This window comes from Salvia splendens, chromosome 16, assembly GCF_004379255.2.
Source record: "Salvia splendens isolate huo1 chromosome 16, SspV2, whole genome shotgun sequence".
Taxonomy (NCBI): domain Eukaryota; kingdom Viridiplantae; phylum Streptophyta; class Magnoliopsida; order Lamiales; family Lamiaceae; genus Salvia; species Salvia splendens.
This window is the reverse complement of record NC_056047.1, coordinates 8,904,179-8,928,607: the sequence shown is the minus strand read 5'-3', so window position 1 is coordinate 8,928,607 and position 24,429 is coordinate 8,904,179. Positions and strand designations below refer to the sequence as shown.

Sequence of the window (24,429 nt, the reverse complement as noted above, 5' to 3'; positions counted from 1 at the left end):
ATAATAAAAAAATTTGATATCTAAATGAAACATAATAACAGAAAAGATCTCATATAGTATTAGAATCAATTATTATATGCACTAATGAAGAATTTGACGTATTTTCTCAGAGTGAGGGAATCGCAACTCAGAAATTAACTCACATTAATAAAACGATTATAGACAAAATCCTTCCAAAAGGAATAGATTACGATATAGCCAATCTTGAATTTTCGATTTCCATTCACCATGAATTCCGCCCACAATATTTCCAGTGATCAAACTCAAGAAACCAGCCTCAAGAAACCCCTTCAATGGCGGCCAAGAATCTCTCTCTACATTCCCTCTTCTCTCTCCTCATCCTCCTCTCTCTCCACACCCCAACATCCCAACTCCGCCGCAACTACTCCTTCCCGCCGCGCAATGCCACCGCCGTCCGCATTCCCACCTCCCTCCTCCTCCACCAAATCTCCCACTACTCTACCGCCATCTCCACCGTCCCCGGCGGCGGTGAGTGGGTGCTTCTCCAGCAATCAATCGGCGTATCCGCGATGCATATGCAGCTTCTCTACGACAACAAAGTCATCATTTTCGATCGCACCGATTTCGGCCTATCCAACCTGACCCTGCCGCCTGGAGAATGCCGCGGAAACGACGAGGCCGTCCCCGTCGACTGCTCCGCGCACTCCCTCCTCTACGACGTCGCCACCAACACCTTCCGCCCGCTCATCGTCCAGACCGACGTCTGGTGCTCCTCCGGCGCCGTCAACGCTGACGGAACCCTAGTTCAAACCGGCGGATACCACGCCGGCGATCACAAAATCCGCCTCTTCATGCCGTGCATCTACAGTCAGTGCGATTGGATCGAGCTGAAGCAGAATTTGACCGTCCAGAGATGGTACGCCTCCGATCAAATCTTACCGGACGGCCGCATCATCATCCTCGGCGGGAGAAGGGCTTTCAGCTACGAATTCTTCCCCAAAAATGAATTCACCGGCGTTAACGCCACCGTTAGGTTTCCGTTCCTCAAAGAAACCACCGATCCCAAGGAAGAGAATAATCTTTACCCTTTCCTCCACCTCTTGCCCGACGGAAACCTATTCGTCTTCGCTAACCGCCGCTCCGTTTCGTTAGATTACAACAATAACAGAATCGTCAGAGAATTCCCGCCGATTCCCGGCGAGAAGAGGTCGTATCCGGCTACCGGATCCTCCGCGATGCTGCCGCTCAAGCTGACGGGGGGGAACGACTCTGTGGCGGTGGATGTGATGGTTTGCGGCGGCGCGTGGGGTGGATCATATTTGAAGGCAATGAGAGGTGTATTCAATTTGGCGGCAAAATCATGCGGGAGGATCCGGGTCACGGATCCGGACCCGAAGTGGGAGATGGAGGATATGCCGATAGGTCGGGTCATGTCCGACATGCTGCTTCTCCCTAGCGGAGATGTGATCATTCTAAACGGAGCGGCCCGGGGCTCAGCCGGGTGGGAGTGCGCGTCTGACCCGGTTTTGAATCCGGTGATGTACCGACCCGACGAGCCAGACCCGACCCGAAGATTCACGGTGCTGAACCCGACGACGATCCCGAGGCTGTACCACTCAGCAGCCACCTTGCTGCCAGATGGAAGCGTGTTAGTGGGCGGGAGCAACCCGCACGTTAGGTACAACTTCACAGGCGTGGAGTACCCCACGGAGCTGAGCCTCGAGGCGTTCGCGCCGCCGTATCTCGGCGCGGCGTACTCGCACCTCCGCCCTTCGATCCTGTCGATAGAGGGGCCCGCAGACGGAGTCATATCGTACAGTCAGCAATTCGCGATCAGCTTCGGGCTGGGGCTGTTTCAGGATGTGGCGAGGTGCATCGTGACAATGGTTGCCCCCTCCTTCACCACGCACTCGTTCGCGATGAATCAGAGACTGCTCGTGTTGTACATTGAGAACGTACAACAGCTCTCTTCCTTCGATTATAAGCTCACCGTGCGCGCGCCGCCAAATGCCAACGTTGCCCCGCCGGGTTATTATATGCTGTTTGTGGTGCACCAGGGCGTACCCTGTCATAGCGTTTGGCTCAGAATTAGCTGAGCCGGTGAGAAATGAGTAACCATGTAAAACTAGGAGGACTCAAGTGGAAATATTTTTGTTTCTGCTGATTTCTTGGAAGATGATAAGAAAATTCATGTTGTATTTCACTGCCATCTTGCTGCTCTTTTTTCCTTTAAATGTTTATAATAATTTACTCAAAAGTGTTGTTTTTTATAATGATTTCATAAATAACAAGGAACTCAACAATGTGCCGAATCAATTTCCGTTTCAAGATCAAGAAACTGATTATCATATAAGTGCTAAATGAAAACATTTGCAACATTAACAAAAGCATTAAAAAAAAGTTGAGTGGAGTATGTAAAATGATCTCCTTCACTGCATCAAGCAAGTCATTAGATTCATATTTACATACTCTAAACAAAATGACCAAAATTTGAGTTTGTTCGAAAATGCTACTTGTTAGATCCTACGGATCTGTATTTGTACCTAGTAGCCCAAAAGAGATAGTGCAAGAAGTTCAAGCCACTAAGCACACACAAGAGCCAATAGAATCTCTCAAGATGGTAACGATTGATGTTGGTGCCTGAGAGCCAAGATTTGTGGGTTGAATCGCCTGTCACATCGTTCACAATCGACATGATGACAGAGCTTAGGTAGTATCCAACTGCTAGCGATGCGAAAGAGAGGGAGGTCACTAGTGATATCATGGCGGGAGGCGCCTCTGTGAAGAAGAACTCTAGTAGGCCGGCTAGGGTGAAGAGATCGGCTGATCCGAGGAATAGGTACTGGAACCCGATCCATAAGAACGTTATAGGTAGGGGTTTGGTCGAGTCGAGCAGCCCTGAGGAGGTCGCTACTCTCTTGCGTTTGATCTCCACTAGTGCAGCCACGGCCATTGCTACTACAGAGAGGATTAGGCCGACCCCTATTCGTTGTAAGTGGGTGATCCCTGTCTCAGACTTGGTCAGTCTGCGAGCGAATGGGATGATGGTGTGGTCGTAGAGGGGTGCAAGGATCATGATGAAGACGACCGGGAAGACAGGGAGGGACGCAGGGGGGACCTTTAGGGAACCGATCTTCGTGTCCATGGTGGCGGCTTGTTGGACCGAGAAGGTGGAGAGTTGGGCGAGGCAGGCGTTGAGCATGATCGTGCAACCGAAGATTGGGAGGACTTTTAGGACAATCTTCACTTGTTCGAGTTCTTGCACCGTGCATTTCAGCATGGTGCAAGCTGGCTTGTTCTCAACTGCTCTGTTGAGGAACTTGAGGCTCTGAGATGGAGAGTCGAATATTAGTGGTGACTCTGTTGTCACTTTGTTGTTCCCTTCGTCGTGGAGTGTTGTAGGAGAAGGGCTCGCGGCCATGCTTGTGACCGCGTTAGTCGTGCCCGTGTTGAGCAAGGAGGCTATGAGTACCTGTTGCACACAGTTTAGTTAGTTATAATCATGATTCATGGATGGACTTGTCAAAAAAAAAAAGAAATTTGTTACCTTGGAAATTGTTGTGAGAGGGCTTCCTTGAGGGATCTTGTTCCTGTAAAATTTGGAGCCAGCTAGGAAGATTGGAATAGACAACAATATTGTGAGTGTGGAAATTCCGAACCCCCATTGCCAGCCTTTGTTATCTTCGATCCAAACGACAAGGGTGACCGCGATGAGGGCACCAAACGACAGAGAAAATACGAAGTAATTGAAAAAGGATGATCTGTGCTTCCTTCCCTGTGGGGTGCTCTCATCGAACTGCTCTGCCCCGTGGGGTGGTAACGAGCCCTTGATGCCACCGACGCCTAGCGCCACTAAGTAGAGGCCTAAGAAGAGCATTGCAGCCTTAGCACCGTGAACTTGCCGACAAGGCGAATCCAGGCTGCCGGCCTCACATTCTGGTGGTTTTAAGGAGCTTGATTGTGCTTGCACAGTGAGTAGTACTAGGCCCTGTCCACATTTAATGTGTCACATTGGTATATACCAACAATATCAAAGATAGAAGTAACACTAGATTTAAACTTCACTGCACAAATTAATTCATTGGGCTAGTTAGCTTCACACTCTAATTTTGTCCGAATTTCTACTTATAAAACTAAGAAAGACATAACAATAAAGTGGGATGTCCCTAAAGTAAAGGTCCAAATACAACAAAATCTCTACACTATAACCTTTTGAATTTCAACTGGTACTTAGGTAATTATTTTTGGGCTTCAAATGGCAACTATTTTTAATATGCGGTACGCCTATTTTAAACTACTACAAGTGGAGTTTTGCTTTTATATAAAAGTAAGCACATATTCTTGTCGAGATAAAGAAAAAAAGAAAAAAGCAGCACATATTATACATACCATGGGATAGTACACACACAATAATGCTTCTTTAATCTTTGTCAATATAAAATGTGATGTAGACTAAATGCTGATCATCGAGTTAAGAAAGATTATCTTGACCCTCTTTGATAGAGATAATATAGCAAGAATTATATAATAGATTTTGTTATCGTACTAAGTACTATCATTACTCATGTATACAAACGACTTGACTTGTGATTATCAGCACGTAAATAATATGTATCGACGACATGTTCACGTCGTTATCATCACACATCACTTATACTATTAGGTGCCACATAATATCATTACATAATTTTGCATGATAAATTTCATAATTATTAAAATTAAATTATAAAATACATTACACACAACATGACATGTATTTATGACTATTCATACATAAACATCATGTACATGTCACCAAACAACGTGCACGTGGCGTAAGCTAAGAACCATCTGAATGAGAGCCACGTGTGAACAAAAACACTTTCATGAAATTACAAACGCTATCTTAAAAATTATGAACCAATCAAGAAATTGCATTCTAAACATTTAATGAATGTAATTAGCATTATTTATGATAAAGTGATTTTCAAATTTTCTCAAAGTCAGAAAAATGTCTGAATTACGTGGTGCATAGGGAATGTGAGATATTAGGGACTAGTGGCGAGAGGCCATTGGTTAAGAGATTAGGTTTTTTGGCTCATAAATGTTAATATTGGGAAGCAAAATATTTTCAAACTTCAAATCAAGGGTCGAGAAAATGAAGTTTGTCTTTTTTGTCTTAATGTGACAAACCTAAAATATAAAATAAGAAAAAGATAGAGTCAATTAATCCTAGTTGTACCTAAAAAATGCATTGCATGCAATAAATGAATGCTAGAGACCTATATTATATTTATATCATTAGCCACTTTTATTTATCTTTCTTTTTATTTTAAAAGGTATACTTTCACATCTCTAAACGTATTGCAAAAATAGATTTCTGAAAAACGACACTTATAAGGATTATTACTTTTCTAATAGGAATTTATTAGGAAGAGGGGTAACTTTTATGATGCACAAACATAATTTCAAGATAAATAAAAAATGAAGGTCTCTCTTAATGCTGTATATAACTTGAAAAGAAAAATCGTCCATCTAGCTTTAAATAAATTTCAAAATATTTCATGATCATGGTGCTATAACTGATTAACCAACAAAGAGTAAAATCAAGTAAAAATAAATAAAGTATATCAATCTAAAATTCATAAAAGTTATGGTCACAGATTACTAGTTAACCTTTCTTTGTCTAATCATCTAAGACCATCTATAAACATAACTAAATAACGAGATATTTCATCACAATTTTATGAAACTCATGCAACTATTCAATAGTAATAATCAATATTTTATGAAAAAGAACAATATTTTATGAAAATTTAAATAAGTGAAAAGTTATGACAATTTTAATTTGTGGAAAAGAACAATATTTTATGAAATTTTAATTTGGGTAGAATTTTTTTATTATGGTCTGCAAATTGTAGTTGAGTAGGCTACCATAAATGTTCACAACAGTTTTCATTGTCGATTTGTACAACAAAAGATCACAAACTTTGGTCGTTCTTCGACTTTTTAAATAAACAAATAAAAAGCGGTTTCAATTAAAAAAAACAAATTAGTCAAAAGTATATAATTAAAAGAATAAAGAAAATAAAGATTGCAATAAAATCACTTGCAACCAAAAGAAAGCATAGCAAGTTGCCAAGTGCTGTCACAACAAATTTTCCAACTTTCCTCAAAGAATTTGTTCTGCAAATTACTTAATTTACAAGATTCATGAATTAAAATTTAATTCATATATAAAAGCAAGCACCAGTCCAATACTAATTCGTAAATATAATCACAAATCTTTTATGTAAAATAAATAAATTTTAGAGTGATGCTAAATGGCCATAATGTGGCTGGCCATAAATAGTTAATTTAGTCCATTTACATGTATAAAAATATTAGAATTATCGATATAAATTTATATGTGTGTGAATGGACTTGTGAGTTGATACTTATCTTTGAATTCCATTACGTAAAACACATTAATATCACGAATTACTGTATACGTTGAGCAACAATCAAGAAATGACAGTAGTAATAAGTTGAGCAAAAACTACGAAAGAGCAACACTAACATGTTGAGCAATATATAATGAAGATATATAAAAGTAAAATCAAGTAGTATTAAACCAAAAATTTGAAAAAAAATCAATTTTTTTGTTATTTAATTAATTTATGGCCGGCCATAATGTGGCCGCATAGCATTATTCTAAATTTTATACTACTATTTACTACGTTTGCAATTTGACACCAAGGCATGATAATGATACACATTAATGAATTGGAGTTATTTTCGAAATACACTACTCCCTACTAAGCTATATCCAATCTCTTCACATTTCCCAACAAATATTGATTCGGTGGGCGTTAATTGATATACAGACAACTCCTAAACAGCTAAATTTTGTGACATCACGAAATTAAATTTATATAGCATTTAAAACCAAATAAAATACCAAAATATATAATATATAATAAAATAAAAAAAGGAGGAAAAAAATTACCAGAAATTCGATGAGTGCACTGATTGAAAATACCAATAAAATACCAAAATATATAAAATAAAATAAAATAAAGGAGGAAAAAAATTACCAGAAATTCGATGAGTGCACTGATTGAAAATATTTGGTATGTGGTGAAGAAGGCATCTGACAAGAAGCCGCCAAGCAGCGCCAGCAGAAACGCCGTTCCCATAAAATTCGTAACGGCGTTTGCCGATCCAGACGGCGTAAAATGCATGTATTGCGTAAGGTACAACACCAAGTTGCTCGCATTCGCCAGAAACGCCAAATTCTCCAACACCTCCACAACTGCCCACATTTTTTATTCAAAAAATGAAAAACAACACTCCCAATAAAATGAAGCAACATAAAAAAAAATAATAATAAAATAAAATAAAATGAAGCAACATGCAATAATGAGGAGATTAATTATATACTAGAAAAATACATGTCACAATAAAAAATCACAATTTCCTATATATCTTTGGCTTCAATAAAAGAAAAGGTTTTACAACCGCTAAAAAGCGATTTATTGGTTGAGATCATGAGAGAATTCCACCCCTTTTCACAGTATTTCTGTGCTTGTATGTGTGTATGTGAGAGAGAGAGAGAGAGAGATGTACCCAAAACGAAGGAGGCAGCAAGCATGCCGCCATGTCTGTGTTTGGCAGCTGGTTTTCCTCTCCAATCAACATAGCCATGCCACGTGTTCTCCACCTCCTGGTCATGATCAATTAATCATTAGATTCCGACAAAATTTGAAGAAAATCATCATACTATGATTTTCAGTGCATAGATTTGTCTGAGTGAGGAAATATGAAAAAAGGGATTAATTTATTGGAGTGAAACATTTTAGAGAGAAAAGGGGGATTCATACCATTACTTATTTCTCTTCGCTTGTGCAATCTAAGTTGAAAGAGTTGGAAGAAAGGATCGATCCTCTATATGGAGAGTTATATGTGTAAATATATATAAGAGAGAAGGTGAGAAGGAAATCAGGTGGAGAGATGATTTTTGGAGAAATTAGGGAAAAAGGGTCCAACTCAAGAAGATGGCCCAAGTCCCTTTAAGCAAATTTATATCTCCTAGAAATCATTTTTATAATGTGATGAGATGAAATAAGATTTAAATTTGCGGACTAGTATTCACACAATGGCAAATTCCTTTTGTGTAATTTTGGTGGTCCACAACCTCTTATACAATAAATATTTAAACCCCCCATCATTTACTCTTTCTCACGTGTCACTAGGATAAATTTTAAGCCGCAGCTATTTAAACATGAATTTTATTTCCATATAGTAACTAGTAATCTGGCTACTAATCTTATTCACACAATCGAATTAAACATCATAATAATATAACAGTGAGATCGAACTCGTGATACTTTTGAACTTAAAAATGAAATAGTTTAAGATAAAAATTTAAAGATTTTGTGCAATCATATTGTTGGCCATTTGATTGAGGGTTCATTTATCTAGTTGTTTTTTGAATGATAATTATTCCCAAAAATACTATCTAAATTTCTAAAGTGATTCAAATGAGATAGTAACAATGATGTCTTATCCAAATAATTAAGTTGAGTGGTGGGAAAGGCCAATTTTTTCGGTGTTTGTCACTATTTTCATGCTATATAGAAAAACTTAGGAAAAAATGATAATGGTTTTCCAATATATACTCTACTAATTCCACCACTATTATAGTATTATGTCCAATTTTGTTAAATAATTAAATTCTTATCGTGAATAGTCTGTGTTTATGTATATCCCAATCCTAATTAATTCATTTAATTAATTACCTCCACTATCGATATTTTACCCCCAAGAAAAACTCAATCCTTGTTGGTGGTGGCAACCAGAACACTAAAGTTATCAATTAGGCGTAAACTTGTATGATGATAGATTTAATTAGAAATTACTTCACAACATCGCTTAGGTTGCATTAAAGTCAAATGTAATGAACTTTAACCTCTTTTGTAGAGATTCTAAAAAGTACATTTAACTCAACTAATTAATTTTGATATATAGCATACAGCGTGAGTTGGTATTTCACTTTCGGGCATGCTTATATGTGTTGTGACAAAATTATGAATCATAAAAAGATAATTTCTTCTTATATATACAGTCTAATGACTTAATGGGTATTATATTGTTCTACATAGAATTTTATTTATGAATTTATAGTATCATATTCTCTTTTACCCAATTTGACGATAATATGATTTATAACATGCTAATACACATTTTTGTATGTTTGTTATTGCAATAGTCTTTGTATTTATAGGAGATAAGAATTTTCTAGTGGAGAAGAGATGAAATTGATTAAAGGGAGCATCGAATCCCTACTGTAATTAAGAAAAAGAGGTTGTGATACCTTTGTGACGTTTGACCAAAATAAAATGGATATATATTAAATGTGAAAGCGTTGATGCCCTTATTTATGGCATATTGTGAATCAGTTCTATCACAGAAATTTGGCCCTGTTGAAATAAGTGATAGCTCAGTCAACTTGCCTTAGTTTTATAGATGAAATTATATAATAAATAGAAATTGCTTCTTTAAATTAATCTTAGGTACACGCGTTGCAAAAGGACCTCTTTGGATTAATCTTGACTTGTCTTACAGAGGAATCCTTGATGACTATGGAGGATAAAGAATTATTAGTAATAATATTTGCATTTTTTTCTGTTTTTTAAAGACAAAGACCTAATTAAAGTTGTAGGAACAAAAAAGAAAAAAATTAAAACGCTTTACTAAAAGTTGAGAAAAGATAAAATATTAAATGCATTAAAAGAAGATTAAAATTTTTTACAAGAAAATAGAAAAACTAAAAAATTTAAATATATTAAAGAATAATTAAAATGCTTAAAATCCAAAAAAGATTTAAAAAAATAAATAAATACAATGGAATAGTTAATATGCTATGCAGGAATCGAACTCGCACCTTGTATGTGTGCGTGTGTTTCAATTTAAAATAAGCTTTATAGAGAGAGATAACATGCATACTTCGTCGGCACTTGCTCCATTAATTACGTGAATATATTGTGCAATTTTTATGAATAGATTGTTTTACACGTAAAATATTAAGGTTCAATATACTCCCTCCGTCCACAAAAAATAGGACTATTTATTATCATTTTTCCAAAACGAGGGACAAAAATGGAATAGCCCTATTTTTCGTGGACGGAGGGAGTATTATATACTCCATCCACATTCAATAGTTTTAGTTTTATACTTTTGGTCCGTCTACTAGAATTAGATATTTTTCATTAATTTTTACAAATATATTTTTCTAATGATGATGTGAGCATCATTCTAGGTCGATATATATATTACTTCCTCCGTTCATATTTAATAGCTTCTTGTAAAATAAACTATTATATGGAGTACATTATATATTTATCTTATAAAGTACACAAAACTACTTATCAGGTGTTTGATCCCATACGTGTGCATCGGTGCATTTATGAACCGACATTTTTACTCGTCACACATCCTGTCAAACATAAACCGTACACAGTATTAGGACAGACAAACATAAAAATCCAAACCGCATGCGTTAATGGCTATTGAATACTCTAACAATATACGTCACGGGTATACGACTGATCTCTCGTTTTTGAGCTAAAATGAAAAAAATAAAAACAAAAGTTAGAAAAGGAAATGCCGAAGGTAATAAGCCTAATAAGGTATTGATAAAAAAGGAACACAAGATGGAATCTTGATTGTATTAAAGTAAAGATCTTTTTAGATCAAGTAGGTTCAAAAGCTTTGCTTTTAAGCCCTACATAATTAAGCCGCCCATCACTTGCAAATCTTGCTATTGGGCAAGAACTGTGGGAAAAGCGACCGTAGAGACAGTATTTTAATTAAGCTAAAAGCCGGTTTATAAATTCGTTTTATGTGTTGTATATTCAGTTATAAATTTGATTTATAAAATGTTGGAATTAGCTACGTTAGGATGTTAGTTTGGCCTAACAAGCTAGGGCAATTTCCACTATATGTCACTTATTTCGCATGCATAAAAAAGATGTTTGATTAATTACTTTGTAATTAGCTAGGGTTTAACGGAAGTGGATTGGGTAGTTTTTTCTCGTTACAGATATTTCGAGTTTTCACGGGCAGAATAATTTTGTTAAAATAAGTAAATTGTATTGGGCAGACGAATTGTCATATCAAATTAACATCTTAAAGAAAGATAACTATATAAAAACCTATAAAGCTATACCATGTAGGATAAGTCATTATATTGCTTGCCTTTCTACTAGTGAAGTGTTGGAAAGCTATACCTAAAATGACAGCTTAACAATACTACTTAAAAAAAGGATTTGAGTAATGAGTGTACTAATGATTGGTCAATTTAGAAAAGATTTTCACGTTATTAAAAAATATAATTAATTCAGTTATTGGTTGATATTGATTTTCTTAATGAGTGAAAAATGAGTATAGTCTATATAAGATGACAGTATAACTAGTAGCATAACTAGGAGCAGTGGCGGATCCAGAAATTTTATACTTGGGGTACGATAAATAACTACACCGACTTAGAGATTTATTATTCAATCTATCTTTTTTTTGTTATCTATATAAAAAATAGATTAGTTTTTTGATATTATTACTTAGAAAATGTTTCACAATTAGAAATGAAAGTTTTTAAATATTTATATAGCAAAGAATTTATTTTAGTTATTAAAAAGTTTTAAATATTTAAACTAAAACAAAACACATAATTTTTTATGTAATTCCAAATCTGAGCATTAGAAATCATAAGTAATATAGATTTTCAATCATACATATTTTATTGTGTATGAAATAAATGAGAGAACAAATACTAATAAATTATTATAGTTAATCAAACATTAGATAGAAACTATAAATAATTAATCAAGATTATATCCAACAATACATTATTTAATCAAACATTAGATATAAACTATAAACAATTAATCAAGATTATATCCAACAATACATTATTTATTGTGTAGTATAAAACAACGAGAGAACAAATAATATATTATGATATTTAAGGCATAGAAACTGTAAATAGGCTAGTTGCAATTTTGGGGATACACTCGTACCCCTTTGTTCTTGAATAGATCCGCCACTGATTAGGAGTATGTACAATAATAGAACTACCGCAAGTGAACAACAAAGAAGTTACCAACGAAAATCAGTTACCTCATCGTGATATCGGGCCCGATATATAGAGGTATCGATCTTATGGGCGCCACCCACCCGCATATAAGATTGTCTTTTGCAACTAGGTAATTAAAAAGCTAAGAAGATTTAACCAATTTACATGAGTGATGCCCTAAGATCGAGAAATTATCATATCAGTGTTAATTGATTCGCTAATTTTAGGTAACAAGAGCACACAACAAATCCAAGCCACACTCATATAGCAACACTCACGTAGATTCGGCGATAGGTACCACACTGTGTTGAAAGTTACAAATCTCGTAAATCTTGAAGCAGATCTCGGCAAGAAACTAGTCGAACTCGATTTTCACATAGCCCCATACTCGCTCCAACCATTGTTGTGTTGATCTTCATCCAACGTAGCTATGCAAAACCAATTTATCTATCTAAGTTACACAATAAAAGGTCACTTTCACTAGAGTATAATTAACATAGCTTACAACAGTAGTATTTTTTGATCGATTTGATTTTATTCTCAAATTGACGCTTAAAATTGTCTAACGTTTATATGTTTAAACGGTCGACTCCTATAAGTGTATCCTATATCAAACATAAATCCAACTTTTCTACCATAAATATTGTACATTTGTACTATATATATCTAAGTTATCAAAGCTAAATGGAAGACCAAATAATTACTACTCTCTTCGTCTGTCATTAAGAGTCTCAGTTTACTTTTATCATAAATGGTAGGTTATCCTACTTTCCACTAACTCAATTCTCCTCAAATTTTATTATAAAACTATATATAAAAATGGGTCTCACATTCCATTATTTTTTTCACTCACTTTCCTTTGTATTTCTTAAAACTCGTGTCGAACTCAAAATGAACATCTAATGATGAACGGATGGAGTATGAAGTAGACTAGTATAGAGCATAATTAGTTGGACAATTAGATTATAAGTTAACTCAATAGATCCTTTTGTCGTCTTCTGATTTTGAGAGGTAGATTAACTACTGATTTCAATATTTATATTTTTTTCAAAATTTTATGAAAAAAGACAAACATGTGAAATTGAAGTCTCAAATTTAGTCACACTCAGTCACACGTAATAAGTATCACATGGGATTCCATTCAACTCTTTGTCAATCTTTTGGATTTAACTTGCAAAAAACTTTCAAGAAAATTATTCTTTTTTTTTTATCAATTTCAACAGAGACCAAGCATTTTTAATTTGAAATAAGATTCGGAAATCTCAACTGTTAACTACATTGTGATATGGTTAACATTTTAGTCTCCAATCTTGTCTTTCATTTCTGCAAATACAAAGTAAAAAATAACTTTTAAACTCTTCTTATAGTTATATAAAATGTTTCAAATAACTTATACAACACTCATCGGATATTAAAATTGTGATAGGGCGAACCCAAAGTGAAAAATATATGTTTTGTTTTATGATAAGGCCTATTTCATGCATCGGTTTAGGGGTAAAAAGTACGCTACTTGATCAGTTTATCGCGCAAAAGCAAGTGTTAATTTTGCAGGAATGCTGCTTGACCAAGGCAACAAGGCCAAACTGATCAAGCAAGTACAACAGGCGAAAAAAGGCCAAAAATCGGGGGAGTTGATCAAAGGGAGTAATCAAGCAGTTAAGGAGGGGACCACTGGCTTCCAGAAGAAGGACACGTGAGGATAATGAGCTGGATGGGGCGCATCATTCTGTTATCAAAGACGAGGTTCTAGAAGGGGACACGTGCTGATACATGAGACGCAAGGACGGAGCTAAGTCATCAATCTGTTACTGAAAAGCGTCGTCATTCTAGAAGGAAAGCACGTAGCAATCAATGAGTCGTTCGCTCACAGTGTGAGCGAATATCCTCTGCCAAGATCATTATCCAGCTGGAGGTCGTTGCCGAGCCTATAAATAGAGGATGTGCCACCACAATAAAAGGACCCTTCTTTTAGTTTAGCTTTTACCATCTTCTTCCGTCATCAGTTTTATCTTAGTTTAGTTTAGTCTAGCTCAGTTCCAGATATAGCTTAGATAGAGAAGTGTTTAGTTAGAAAGGGCGACCGAAGGAAGCGCTACAGTATTCTCGATATCTGTCGACGTTATCTCAAGTTTCCCGTCGAGGACCTCTCGGTTTTACTTGCTTTTGTATTCTCCGAAGTGTTAGCTTAGTTTAATTTCGTAGTTAAAGAAACGATCGTTTTGTATTCCGTATGCTTGCAACATTGTTCTGAATTTTGGATATAAAATTGGAGTGGTTTCGTTTCCGTTCGTTTGCTCACTGTTCTAGTTTAATTTCGCTTCAGACTTCGATTCAGTTTTTAATCATGTTGAATAGCAAGGTGTTTCATGTTTTCCGTAGCATGCTTAGTTAGTTGAGTTCTTATTTTCAGCATGTCGTTAACTTGATCCTGTAGTAATCAGTGACTTGATCCAGTAGATAGTTTACTTTGTGCATAGTGTAAACTCAGTAGTTAAAACTCCCAAAATTAAAGCGTGGCAGCAGCCGAACCATATTCACTACGCACACACTCGATACACTCGCTTCTCTGTGGGATCGACTCCGAACTTGCCGCTTTACTGTTAAAGTAGTGCAAAATTGGGAGTTATAGTATAAATTACGTTGGTTGGCTAGCGAGAGCGAGATCGCCTTAATCAAGTGGCAATGACATTTGCTAACTGGTCCATTCGGTTCAGTTATCTCTCATATAGCTTGATCCACCCACTCGAATCGCTTGCTCAGAGCATCCACAACCGTGCTCTTGCCAGAGGCACGGTTGTGGGCCCGGCCCCACTTTTTCTGCCTGCTCTCTGGCAAGAGCACAACACCCACAGCTGTGCTCTTCCGCAAGGACGAGCACAATTAATTTAAAATTCAATTAAACAAAAACATTTCAATAATACTAAAATTTATTAAAAAAAACCTAAATAATATTACAAATGACAAATAAAATAAAAACGACATAATTAAAATCCTAAAAATTAAAAATTACATAATTAAAATACTAAAAATTAAAAAAAACCACTAAGCGTTGCCGAATTTCGCCCACATGTGTTTGATTAGGTCTTCTTGTAGTTGATTGTGGATTCGGGTATCGCGCATTGTGTGCCTTGTCTCGATTCTTTGGCCAACTGTCGTATGCTCGCCTCGGCGTGGGGGAGACCTCGCTGTTGAGCTTCCGGCTTCGTCTTCGTCGTAGAAGCTAGCCGCCCTCGGCCCTTCGTCGGCTATAATCATGTTGTGTAAGATAATACACGTGAACATGATGTCGGCGATATTATTCACGTACCATAGCCGAGCCGAGGACTTAACAATGTTGAATCGGGCTTGAAGGACCCCGAAAGCTCTTTCGACGTCTTTCCGTGCAGACTCTTGACGCTGCGCAAAAAGAACCCGTCTCAGGTCGTGCGGGTTGTTGAACGTCTTCACGAAAGTCGACCACCGTGGATGATGAATGTGTGTATTTATAGATGATTTTGGGGGAAAAAATAAAAAATAAATTAAAAAAAAATCAGAAAAAAGGGGAAAAAACGGCCATATTTTTGGGATTTGGAAAATATTTTTTTTTATTTTTTATCATTTTATATAATTAAAAATCGAATTTTAAAATTAAAAAATAATAATTCAAAGGCAACGGCTATGCCGTTGCCCAATCGTAAGCCGCCACGTCGCCTGCTCGCTGGCACGGCGCTGCTCGACGCATGTAGACTTCTTGAATTTTTTTTTTTTTTGTAAAGGTGAATTTCTTAGTACATATAGTCAATTGATGCTCCGAAATATGAGTAACTACTAAATTATGAAAATAGTCAGAAGTTGTCGGCCTCATCTGCAACGATAATTTTAATTAGATTAGTCGCTTGGTCTTCTATCCCTCTATAATATACTAGTAATTTGCATTTTCTAAAATAATGTACCTGTGACTTATCAATTATAGAATTATTTTTTGCTTTCGTATTCTACCATAGTAATTCATCCTGTTAGAAATATAAGTCACAACATTATTTTATTAAAATAAATATAAAAGCTTATAAGTAAATTTAAGTTTTCTGACAGAAAAACAAAACTCAGAGCGAGACAACACATATTGTTATAAATAAGAATAAGCATAGTATACATCGACAATTAATATAGGCATATTGCAATTGTATGTTGAGGTGGAATTAACAAGATTAATACTATATAGTTAAAAAAAATGCAGCGATCAATCATAATCCGTAGTTAATGTGTTCATTAAGCATAGAAGATGGGGTCCACCATGTCGCTTTCCGTTATTTGTTAGAAATTGAGAGAAAAAAAAAAGTCTTCTGTTCGCCACGTGATAATCTCCATTGACGCCGCCGTGTTGCTTGTCACGTTACCATTCATATTAAAAAAAGATTAAAATTACTTTTATTTAATTTTAGAGCCTCCACAGTGGGGCTCCCTAAGGCGCGCCACGTCAGCAGTTTTATCCTCCTACCCTCCCACTAGCAATGAGGGCCCTAAGGCGCGCCCTATATGTTTTAATATTGTTCTGTTAATTAATTTAAATGTTTTCAAATATATAATGCAAACTAATTTAAAAACATACCCAAAACCGGCGAATATTGCATTAATAATTACACAAAAGTTACACGATTCAAGTTGGCTAATCTACGCAATTCCCAACTTCCGGCGCAACTCATCGATCAACCCCCGGCTCCATGTCTTCCAAACCGTACGATTCCGTACTGAATTCGGGATCGTATTATGTGTTGGCGTCAAACGGCCGATATTCGTAGGGTTCTGTACCCGGCCAATGCGCCTCCCCAAACATCGGACTGTTGGGATCGGCGGCCAACGCGCCGCCGATCCCGCAATGGGGCGCCCGATGGTGCGGACGATAGCCCATCGTCCGCGCTTCAACCGCGGACGATGCATCGGGCGTGGGCTTAGGGCGCGGACAATGGCACGCATCGGGCGTCCCATTGTGGATGCTCTTATTGTAATTTTTGGTTGGGAATCTTGAGATGAATATATTCCAATTCGGTTCAGTTATGAAACTTTGGAATAAAATTCAATTCTAAGTTCATTATATGAATATTTATAATTATTAAGATTTATACAAAAAAATCAGAATATATAATCATATTTTAAGGCCCGATATTTGGGTCGAGTTGCAAGAACAATCTAATCTACTCAAACATGATAAAACTAAAATTTGGATTTTTCAAAAAATAGTTACGAAGGGTTATAAATAATAAGAAAACAAAACGGCAAAATATCCTTGAAACTGGTAAAAATGAAAAGAAAATGTTTAAAGTGGAAAAATAATTAATGAATTGAAGCCTTAGTTCAGAGACATCTGATGCAATTTATAATGCATTTATTAGAGGACTAAATTTTTTGCTCATTCTAAATGTAATATACCTACTTATTTCGTGTGATTTCCACAGTATAGAGGAACATGATTAAACAATTTATGCACCTCGAATATTGAGGTGGATCCTCTTCATCACAAAAAAGAATCTGTCTTACTAAATTTTCAATATTGGTGACTGGTGTGTTATAGTTCCAGAGAAAAATGGTGATGCTTCCATACTGAGAATAATATATGTGAGTTTGATAACTCGAAGTTCTCTGCTGTCATGATCGGATTGATCAAGGAATGGAAGATTGAGCTTACTCAAGCTTGAGCTTCAGGAGCCGTCGGATCAGCTCGTTAGTTTTAGGTTTTAATCTCAACCATTGATCTAACTAGCCGTTAGATTTAAAAGGCTGTGTTAGTTAGTTTGTTAGTTTAGTTCCTTGATTCAGTTTGTAAGCGCTCTCTCTCGGCGATTCTCTCTTTCAGCAATAAGATTTTTCTTCTTCGAATTCTCTTCTTGTTCATCAATCTCAGCTCACGCAACACACCTCACCACAATTCCAACAAATTGGCGCCGTCTGTGGGAAGAGGGAAATTTCTTGAGTTGCGATTGATTCTTTGTTTGGATGCGAATTCACGAAGGCGATGGCCTCCAGATTTGAGGCGGAGAAATTTACGGGCAAAAATGATTTTACTCTGTGGAGAATGAAGATGCGAGCGATGTTGATTCAACAAGGCTTGGCATCGGCTTTATCGGTTGAAGAAGAGGGAGAAAAGGGGAAAGCGGTCGTGGATGAGAAGGCGGCTGCTAAGAAGGTCGAGATTGAAGCAAAGGCACATAGCGCGATCGTGTTGAGCCTTGGAGATAAGGTTCTTCGCGAAGTCGCGAAGGAGAAGACAGCAGCGGGTATTCTGACAAAAATTGGAAGCTCTTTACCTAACGAAATCTCTTGCCAACAGGCTGTTTATGAAGCAGCGCCTGTACTCTTACAAGTTCTTCGAGGGAAAAGGGGTATTGGAGCAGCTTGAAGACTTCAATAAGGCAGTGGATGACCTCGAGAATATTGATGTCTCGATAGGTGATGAAGATAAGCATCCTACTGCTTAATGCACTGCCGCATTCATTTGATCAATTTCGTGATGCCTTCTTGTATGGTCGCGACAGAACCATCACTCTCTTGGAAGTTCAGACTGCATTGAGAGCGAAGGAGCTTCAAAAGGGTGAGTCAAAGTTCATTGATCAGAGTGCAGAAAGTTTCAATATCAAGAAGTTCAAAGGCAAAAAGATGTTCAAGAAACCTCAAGATTCCTTCAAGGTTGGATCATCTGGCCAAAAGAAGACTCGTTCATGCCATTGGTGCAAGAAACCTGGCCATTTGAAGAGAGGTTGTTTCACTTGGAAGAGAAAGCAAGTGAGTGAGGGGAAGGTTGTCAACTCAGCAGAGGCTGTGGAAGTTGAGGAGGTCCATGAAGTTCTGAATGTAATAGATACTGAGATCACTGGATCTTGGATCATGGACTCAGGCTGTAGTTTTCATATGTGCCCGAATCTTGACTGGTTTGAAGATGCTAAAGAAGCTACTGGATCTGTCATCCTTGGTAATAACCAGGTGTGCTCCATAAAGGGCATAGGCTCAGTGAAGTTGAGGGGTGACAAGGGGGTTGTGATAGTTCTGAATGGAGTTAGATATATCCCAGATGTGAAGCGGAATTTGATATCACTTTGCTTCTTGGAGAGAAAGGGGTGCTCATTTTCTTGTGTGGATGGGAAGATGGAAGTGTGTAAGGCTGGAAAGGTGCTCATGAGAGCAGAAAGGAGAGGCAGTCTCTATTATTTTACAGCAATTATCTGCAGCAAGGGATGTGCAGAGTCCTACAATATTACTTCCATCAGCCTGGGTTAGTGGCACAGCAGGCTTGGTCATCCATCGGTTGGCAGTGTAAAAGAGCTAGTTGGAAAGGGAATCTTGCATTGCATTGATAAAGATGAAACAGCCCCTTGTGAGGAATGCATACTAGGCAAGGCCAAGAAAATGCCATACCCAAAAGGTAATCATACTTCCTCAAAGCCAATAGACTATGCACATAGTGATTTGTGGGGGCCTTCTCAAGAGAAATCTATTGGGGGAGGCAAATATTATATTAGTATAATTGATGACTACTCTAGGAAGATATGGTTTTATGTGTTAAAAGAAAAATCAGAATCATTCAGGAAATTTAGTGAATGGTGTACTGAGGTTGAGGCAGAAAAGGGTATGTGCTTGAAATGCTTTAGAACTGATAATGGACTTGAGTATTTGTCCAGGGAGTTTGATGATTTTTGCAGATCTAAAGGCATAAAAAGGCATCGAACAGTGCCAATGAATCCCCAACAAAATGGGGTGGCAGAGAGAGCCAATAGAACCATATAGGAGAGGGTGAGGTGTATGCTTCTTGCTGTAGGATTGGAGAAGAAATTTTGGGCAGAGACAACCTCCACTGCTATCAAGCTGATAAATAAATGTCTCTCGTCTAGCATTGATGGAGATACCCCAGATTTTAGGTGGTATAGAAGTTATGGTGGATATTCTGATTTAAGAACTTTTGGTTGTAAAGCCTTTGCTCATGTGAAGCAAGGGAAGTTGAAGCCTCGGGCATTGAAGTGCATTATGCTGGGCTATCGGCCAGGGGTTAAGGGCTATAGGCTTTGGTGTATAGAGCCTGGGAATGCAAGAATAATCATCAGTAGAGATGTTATTTTCTGAGAAAGTGAGTTGGCTTTCAGAAAGAAGACAGGTGATTCTGGTGATTATTGTGTTAATGAGCCCACTACTGCAGTTGAGGTGGAGCCTGGGAGTCAGCCTAAGGATCCACCTGATCCACCATCAGTTGAACATGCCCTCCAGCAGCCTGAACCAGAGAACTTAAGAAGCTGGAATCTTGCCAGAGACAGAACTAGAAGGACCATCAAACCACCAGCAAAATACTCAGATGTTGAGTTTCTATTCTATGCTTTGATTGTGGCTGAAGAAGTTGAGTACTCAGAGCCAAATTCATACAATGAAGCCATGCAAAGCAAGGAATGGGAGAAGTGGATGCAAGCTACGATTGAGGAGATTGAATCTTTATTAAAAAATGGAACTTGGGTCTTGGTGGATAAACCAGATAGGAGAAGAGTTGTCAGTTGTAGATGGGTTTTTAAGAAGAAGATTGAAGCCACTGAGGAGGATGGAGTGAGATTCAAAGCGAGTTTGGTGGCAAGGGCTTTCACACTGGAGCAATGAGTGGATTTTGATGAAGTCTTTAGCCCTGTGGTGAAGCATGCTTCCATCAGATTGTTGCTGGCTATTGTTGCAAGAAGGGACTGGGAGCTTGAGCAGCTCGATGTCAAGACCGCATTCTTGCATGGTGATCTCAGAGAGACTATATACATGGCCCAGCCTGAGGGTTTTGTTAGGCCAGAGGACAAAGGCAAGGTTTGTCTACTAAAGAAGAGTATATATGGCTTGAAGCAAGCAAGCCGACAGTGGCATAGGAAATTTGATGAACACATGATAAGTACTTGATTTGTGAGCTCAAAATATGATGAATGCGTCTACATTAAATATGTAGGTGGAGCTGCTATGGCCTACTTATTATTGTATGTTGATGATATGCTCTTGGCTGGAAGTTGCAAGCAAGAAATTCAGAAGGTGAAGGATGATCTGAGAGCTGTGTTTGAAATGAAGGATTTGGGGCAAGCAAGGAGGATTCTGGGTATGACAATACTCAGGGATAGAAAGGAGAGAAAAATATTACTATCTCAGTCTGATTATGTTTCCAGAATGCTCAAGAAATATAATCTGGACAATGTAAAGGAATTTGTCGTGCCTATGGGACAACACTTCAAGCTCTCAACGGATCAGAAACCAAAATCTGAAGCAGATATGGCCGAGATGCAGAGAATTCCCTATGCTAGTATGATTGGTAGCACAATGTATGCTATGATTAGCACAAGGCCGGACATAGCTCAAGTTGTGTCAACAACCAGTAGATTCATGTCTAATCATGGTAAGGATCACTGGTCAGTCTTGAAATGGCTGATGAAGTACTTGAAAGGAGCCACAAATGTTGGGATCTTGTTGATGGAGCAAGAGAGTGTGAAGGTGGAGCTTTGATGGGGTGGTCAGATTCTGATTTTGCAGGAAACTTAGACACAAGAAAGTCACAATCAGGCTACATATTTACACTATATGGATCTGCCATAAGCTGGAAAAGCAACCCTCAAGCATTAGTTGCTTTGTCCACCACAGAGGCAGAATTCATGGCTCTTGCAGCAGCTGTGAAGGAAAGTTTCTGGCTCAGAGGAATCTTGCAAGACTTCGGCATAACTCAGGATGTGGTGGCTATTGGATGTGATAATAGCAGAGCTTTGTGCTTAGCCAAGCATCAAGTGTACCATGAGAGAAGTAAACATATCGATGTGCGCCTACACTTCATTCGTGAGAAGATAGAAGAGGGTGAGGTGAAAGTGTTCAAGGTAGATACGGCTGAAAATCCAGCTAACATGCTAACGAAGCCACTGCCTAGGAACAAGCTTGAGTTGTGTATGCAGCTTGTGAATTTGTGTAAGATAGACTGACAGTAGCTTGAGTGATCAAGGTGGAGATTTGTGAGTTTGATAACTCAAGTTCTCTGCAGTCATGATCGGATTGATCAAGGAATGGAAGATTGAGCTTACTCGAGCTTGAGCTTCAGGAGCCGTCGGATCAGCTCGTTAGTTTTAAAAGGCTGTGTTAGTTAGTTTGTTAGTTTAGTTCCTTGATTCAGTTTGTAAGCTCTCTCTCGGCGATTCTCTCTTTCAGCAATAAGATTTTTCTTCTTCGAATTCTCTTCTTGTTCATCAATCTCAGCTCAAGCAACACACCTCACCACAATTCCAACAATATATACATATATAATTAATTAAAACATGAGGTTGAAAATGCAAAGAAAATGGTAGTCACCATAAGATATCATTAGGGACCCAAAGATATGGATATATATGGAACCAAGAAGATTTCGTTCAATTCATTTTATGTGGCTTGTGAGAACTAGATTTGAGAATAAGAATAGGAGTATATAGAATATTTCTTCCAGAAGCTCATATCATGACAATTACTAAATACTCGAAATTATGGGTGTCAATCGGGCTAGTCCATCAAATTTTGGATTAGTCCTCTCATTTTACGGGTTAATTGACTATAGTTAATTAGGTTGAAATTTTATCAGATCATATATTTACAATCCTAGCCTAAATGTGAATTCGTGTTTCGGGCTAGCCCAACAAACTAATCAGACTAAGAATTTTTTATTTTATACTAATATATAAACATTTACGGGGATACTGAAGATATTAATGGTATATAAAACATACACAGTCAGGAAGATGATCAAAGTATACCTAATATTAAGTGTATAACTAAAAAATAAATATCAGCCATTAGATCAAAATGATCTAGTTCATTATATGTGCGATTTAGTTCACTATAAGAGTGATTTAGTTCACTACAGGAAGGAGTGAACCAAAATACCATTATAGTGAAATATTTACTTCGTGAATGATTTAGTTCACTGTAAAGGCGTTTTGGTTCACTCCTTCCTATAGTAAACTAAATCACTCTTATAGTGAACTAAATTCGTGTTCTCTAGTTATGCATTTATGTTGCGATTTTCCTATATCACTACTCTACACAGTCAAATACTAATATTAGTATAAAAATTGAAAATTAAGACATTGGATAGGAATAATAACGTTTTATGAAACTTAGAGTTATCGAATGATTTAACATATAAATATACTAAGAGGAATATTAGCATATTAAACAAAATTGTACTAGTAATACTATTTAAAGTTGTAAAGCTACAATAAAAATATATAATCATATTTTGATAAATTTTAAGTAAGTTTTAGAATTCATAAATTTATATTATATATATGGAAGAGTTTTTTATATTTTATTTATTTATGCATAGTTATTTATCTTATTAAAATCATTACCAAATTAGTTTTGAAATAAGGTAAAAAAAATAAAAATAATAGTTGCATCTAAGGCCAATCCAGTGGACTATTCAATCGAGCTTTAGGTCAATTTTATTTAAATTACAGGTTAATTGGGTGTAAGCTAATTGAGCTGAAATTTATCATTTTGTCTTGTTAAAAGCTAACTCTATTCATATTGCGGCTACTTGGATCTACGTACGAATTTTCAGGTTGTATCTTCCTACTCAAAATCATAAAATTTACACTAAGATTTTCTCTATTTTCCCTTCGAGGATCTATAAAGTTGTACTAATATAATATTCCCGTCTATTTATTGAGGGGTTTTCTATGTTTTAAGTGTTCAATGAAAAAAAATCATAAAAAAGGTATTCAAAGAATTTTATCAACAGAATTTTGTCTCCCTTTATGCTACATTCGTTTGGACTAATTTCATTGCATGCATTTCTTTGTAATTAATGTTAATAAATGATAAAAATATTAATCTATAACACTGATGCATCATACGTGTATCATGTAAGTATATAAGAACGAATAATGTAGTTAATAAAAGATATAGTAATCCATCACTCAGCCTGTCACTTTATATGAGTTTGAAGAAAATAGAAATGTGACCACATGTTTTACATACGAGGATTATTCCTTCAATTCGAGTCATCAAAAATATGTTTCGTATATAAGGCTCTTATACATACACGGGTAACATATGCGTATAAAAACATATGCTGGAGATAATCGAATAGAGTAAAAGTTAGGTGACAAATTAATTTTACCTTTACATTTATATAATCGGAAATATTCTATCGATTATCAATTTGTCAATAGGTGGTGGAATTTGTTTTACTTTGATTTATTTTTTATAATATATTGAATTGCATTTAATTTAATATTTGTTTTTAAATTCATATTATGTTGGAAATGTCGACGTTTATCATTGTTCTCAGTTATCTAATTTTTTTAAATTGCGTTGGTTTAATTTATTTGGCATGACTACAAGCGGTTGTGATTGTTTGAAACTTTAGCAAGATGACA

At 36.8% G+C, this 24,429-nt stretch overlaps 2 protein-coding genes across 2 annotated transcripts; one reads left to right on the top strand and one right to left on the bottom strand.

The window, feature by feature from the left end:
* The first annotated feature begins 276 nt into the window (after positions 1-276).
* On the top strand, positions 277-2,159 carry LOC121771145 (aldehyde oxidase GLOX-like). Its single transcript, XM_042167932.1, has one exon. It carries the CDS (start codon positions 294-296, stop codon positions 2,055-2,057), a length of 1,764 nt encoding a protein of 587 aa, XP_042023866.1. The 5' UTR covers positions 277-293; the 3' UTR covers positions 2,058-2,159.
* Positions 2,160-2,351: 192 nt separating this feature from the next.
* On the bottom strand, positions 2,352-7,994 carry LOC121770784 (protein NRT1/ PTR FAMILY 4.6-like). The gene is made up of 5 exons (XM_042167556.1): positions 7,803-7,994; positions 7,549-7,645; positions 7,017-7,234; positions 3,509-3,949; positions 2,352-3,433 (listed from the first exon to the last, which is right to left on the bottom strand). Exons 1-5 carry the CDS (start codon positions 7,803-7,805, stop codon positions 2,471-2,473), a joined length of 1,722 nt encoding a protein of 573 aa, XP_042023490.1. The 5' UTR covers positions 7,806-7,994; the 3' UTR covers positions 2,352-2,470.
* Positions 7,995-24,429: the final 16,435 nt, after the last annotated feature.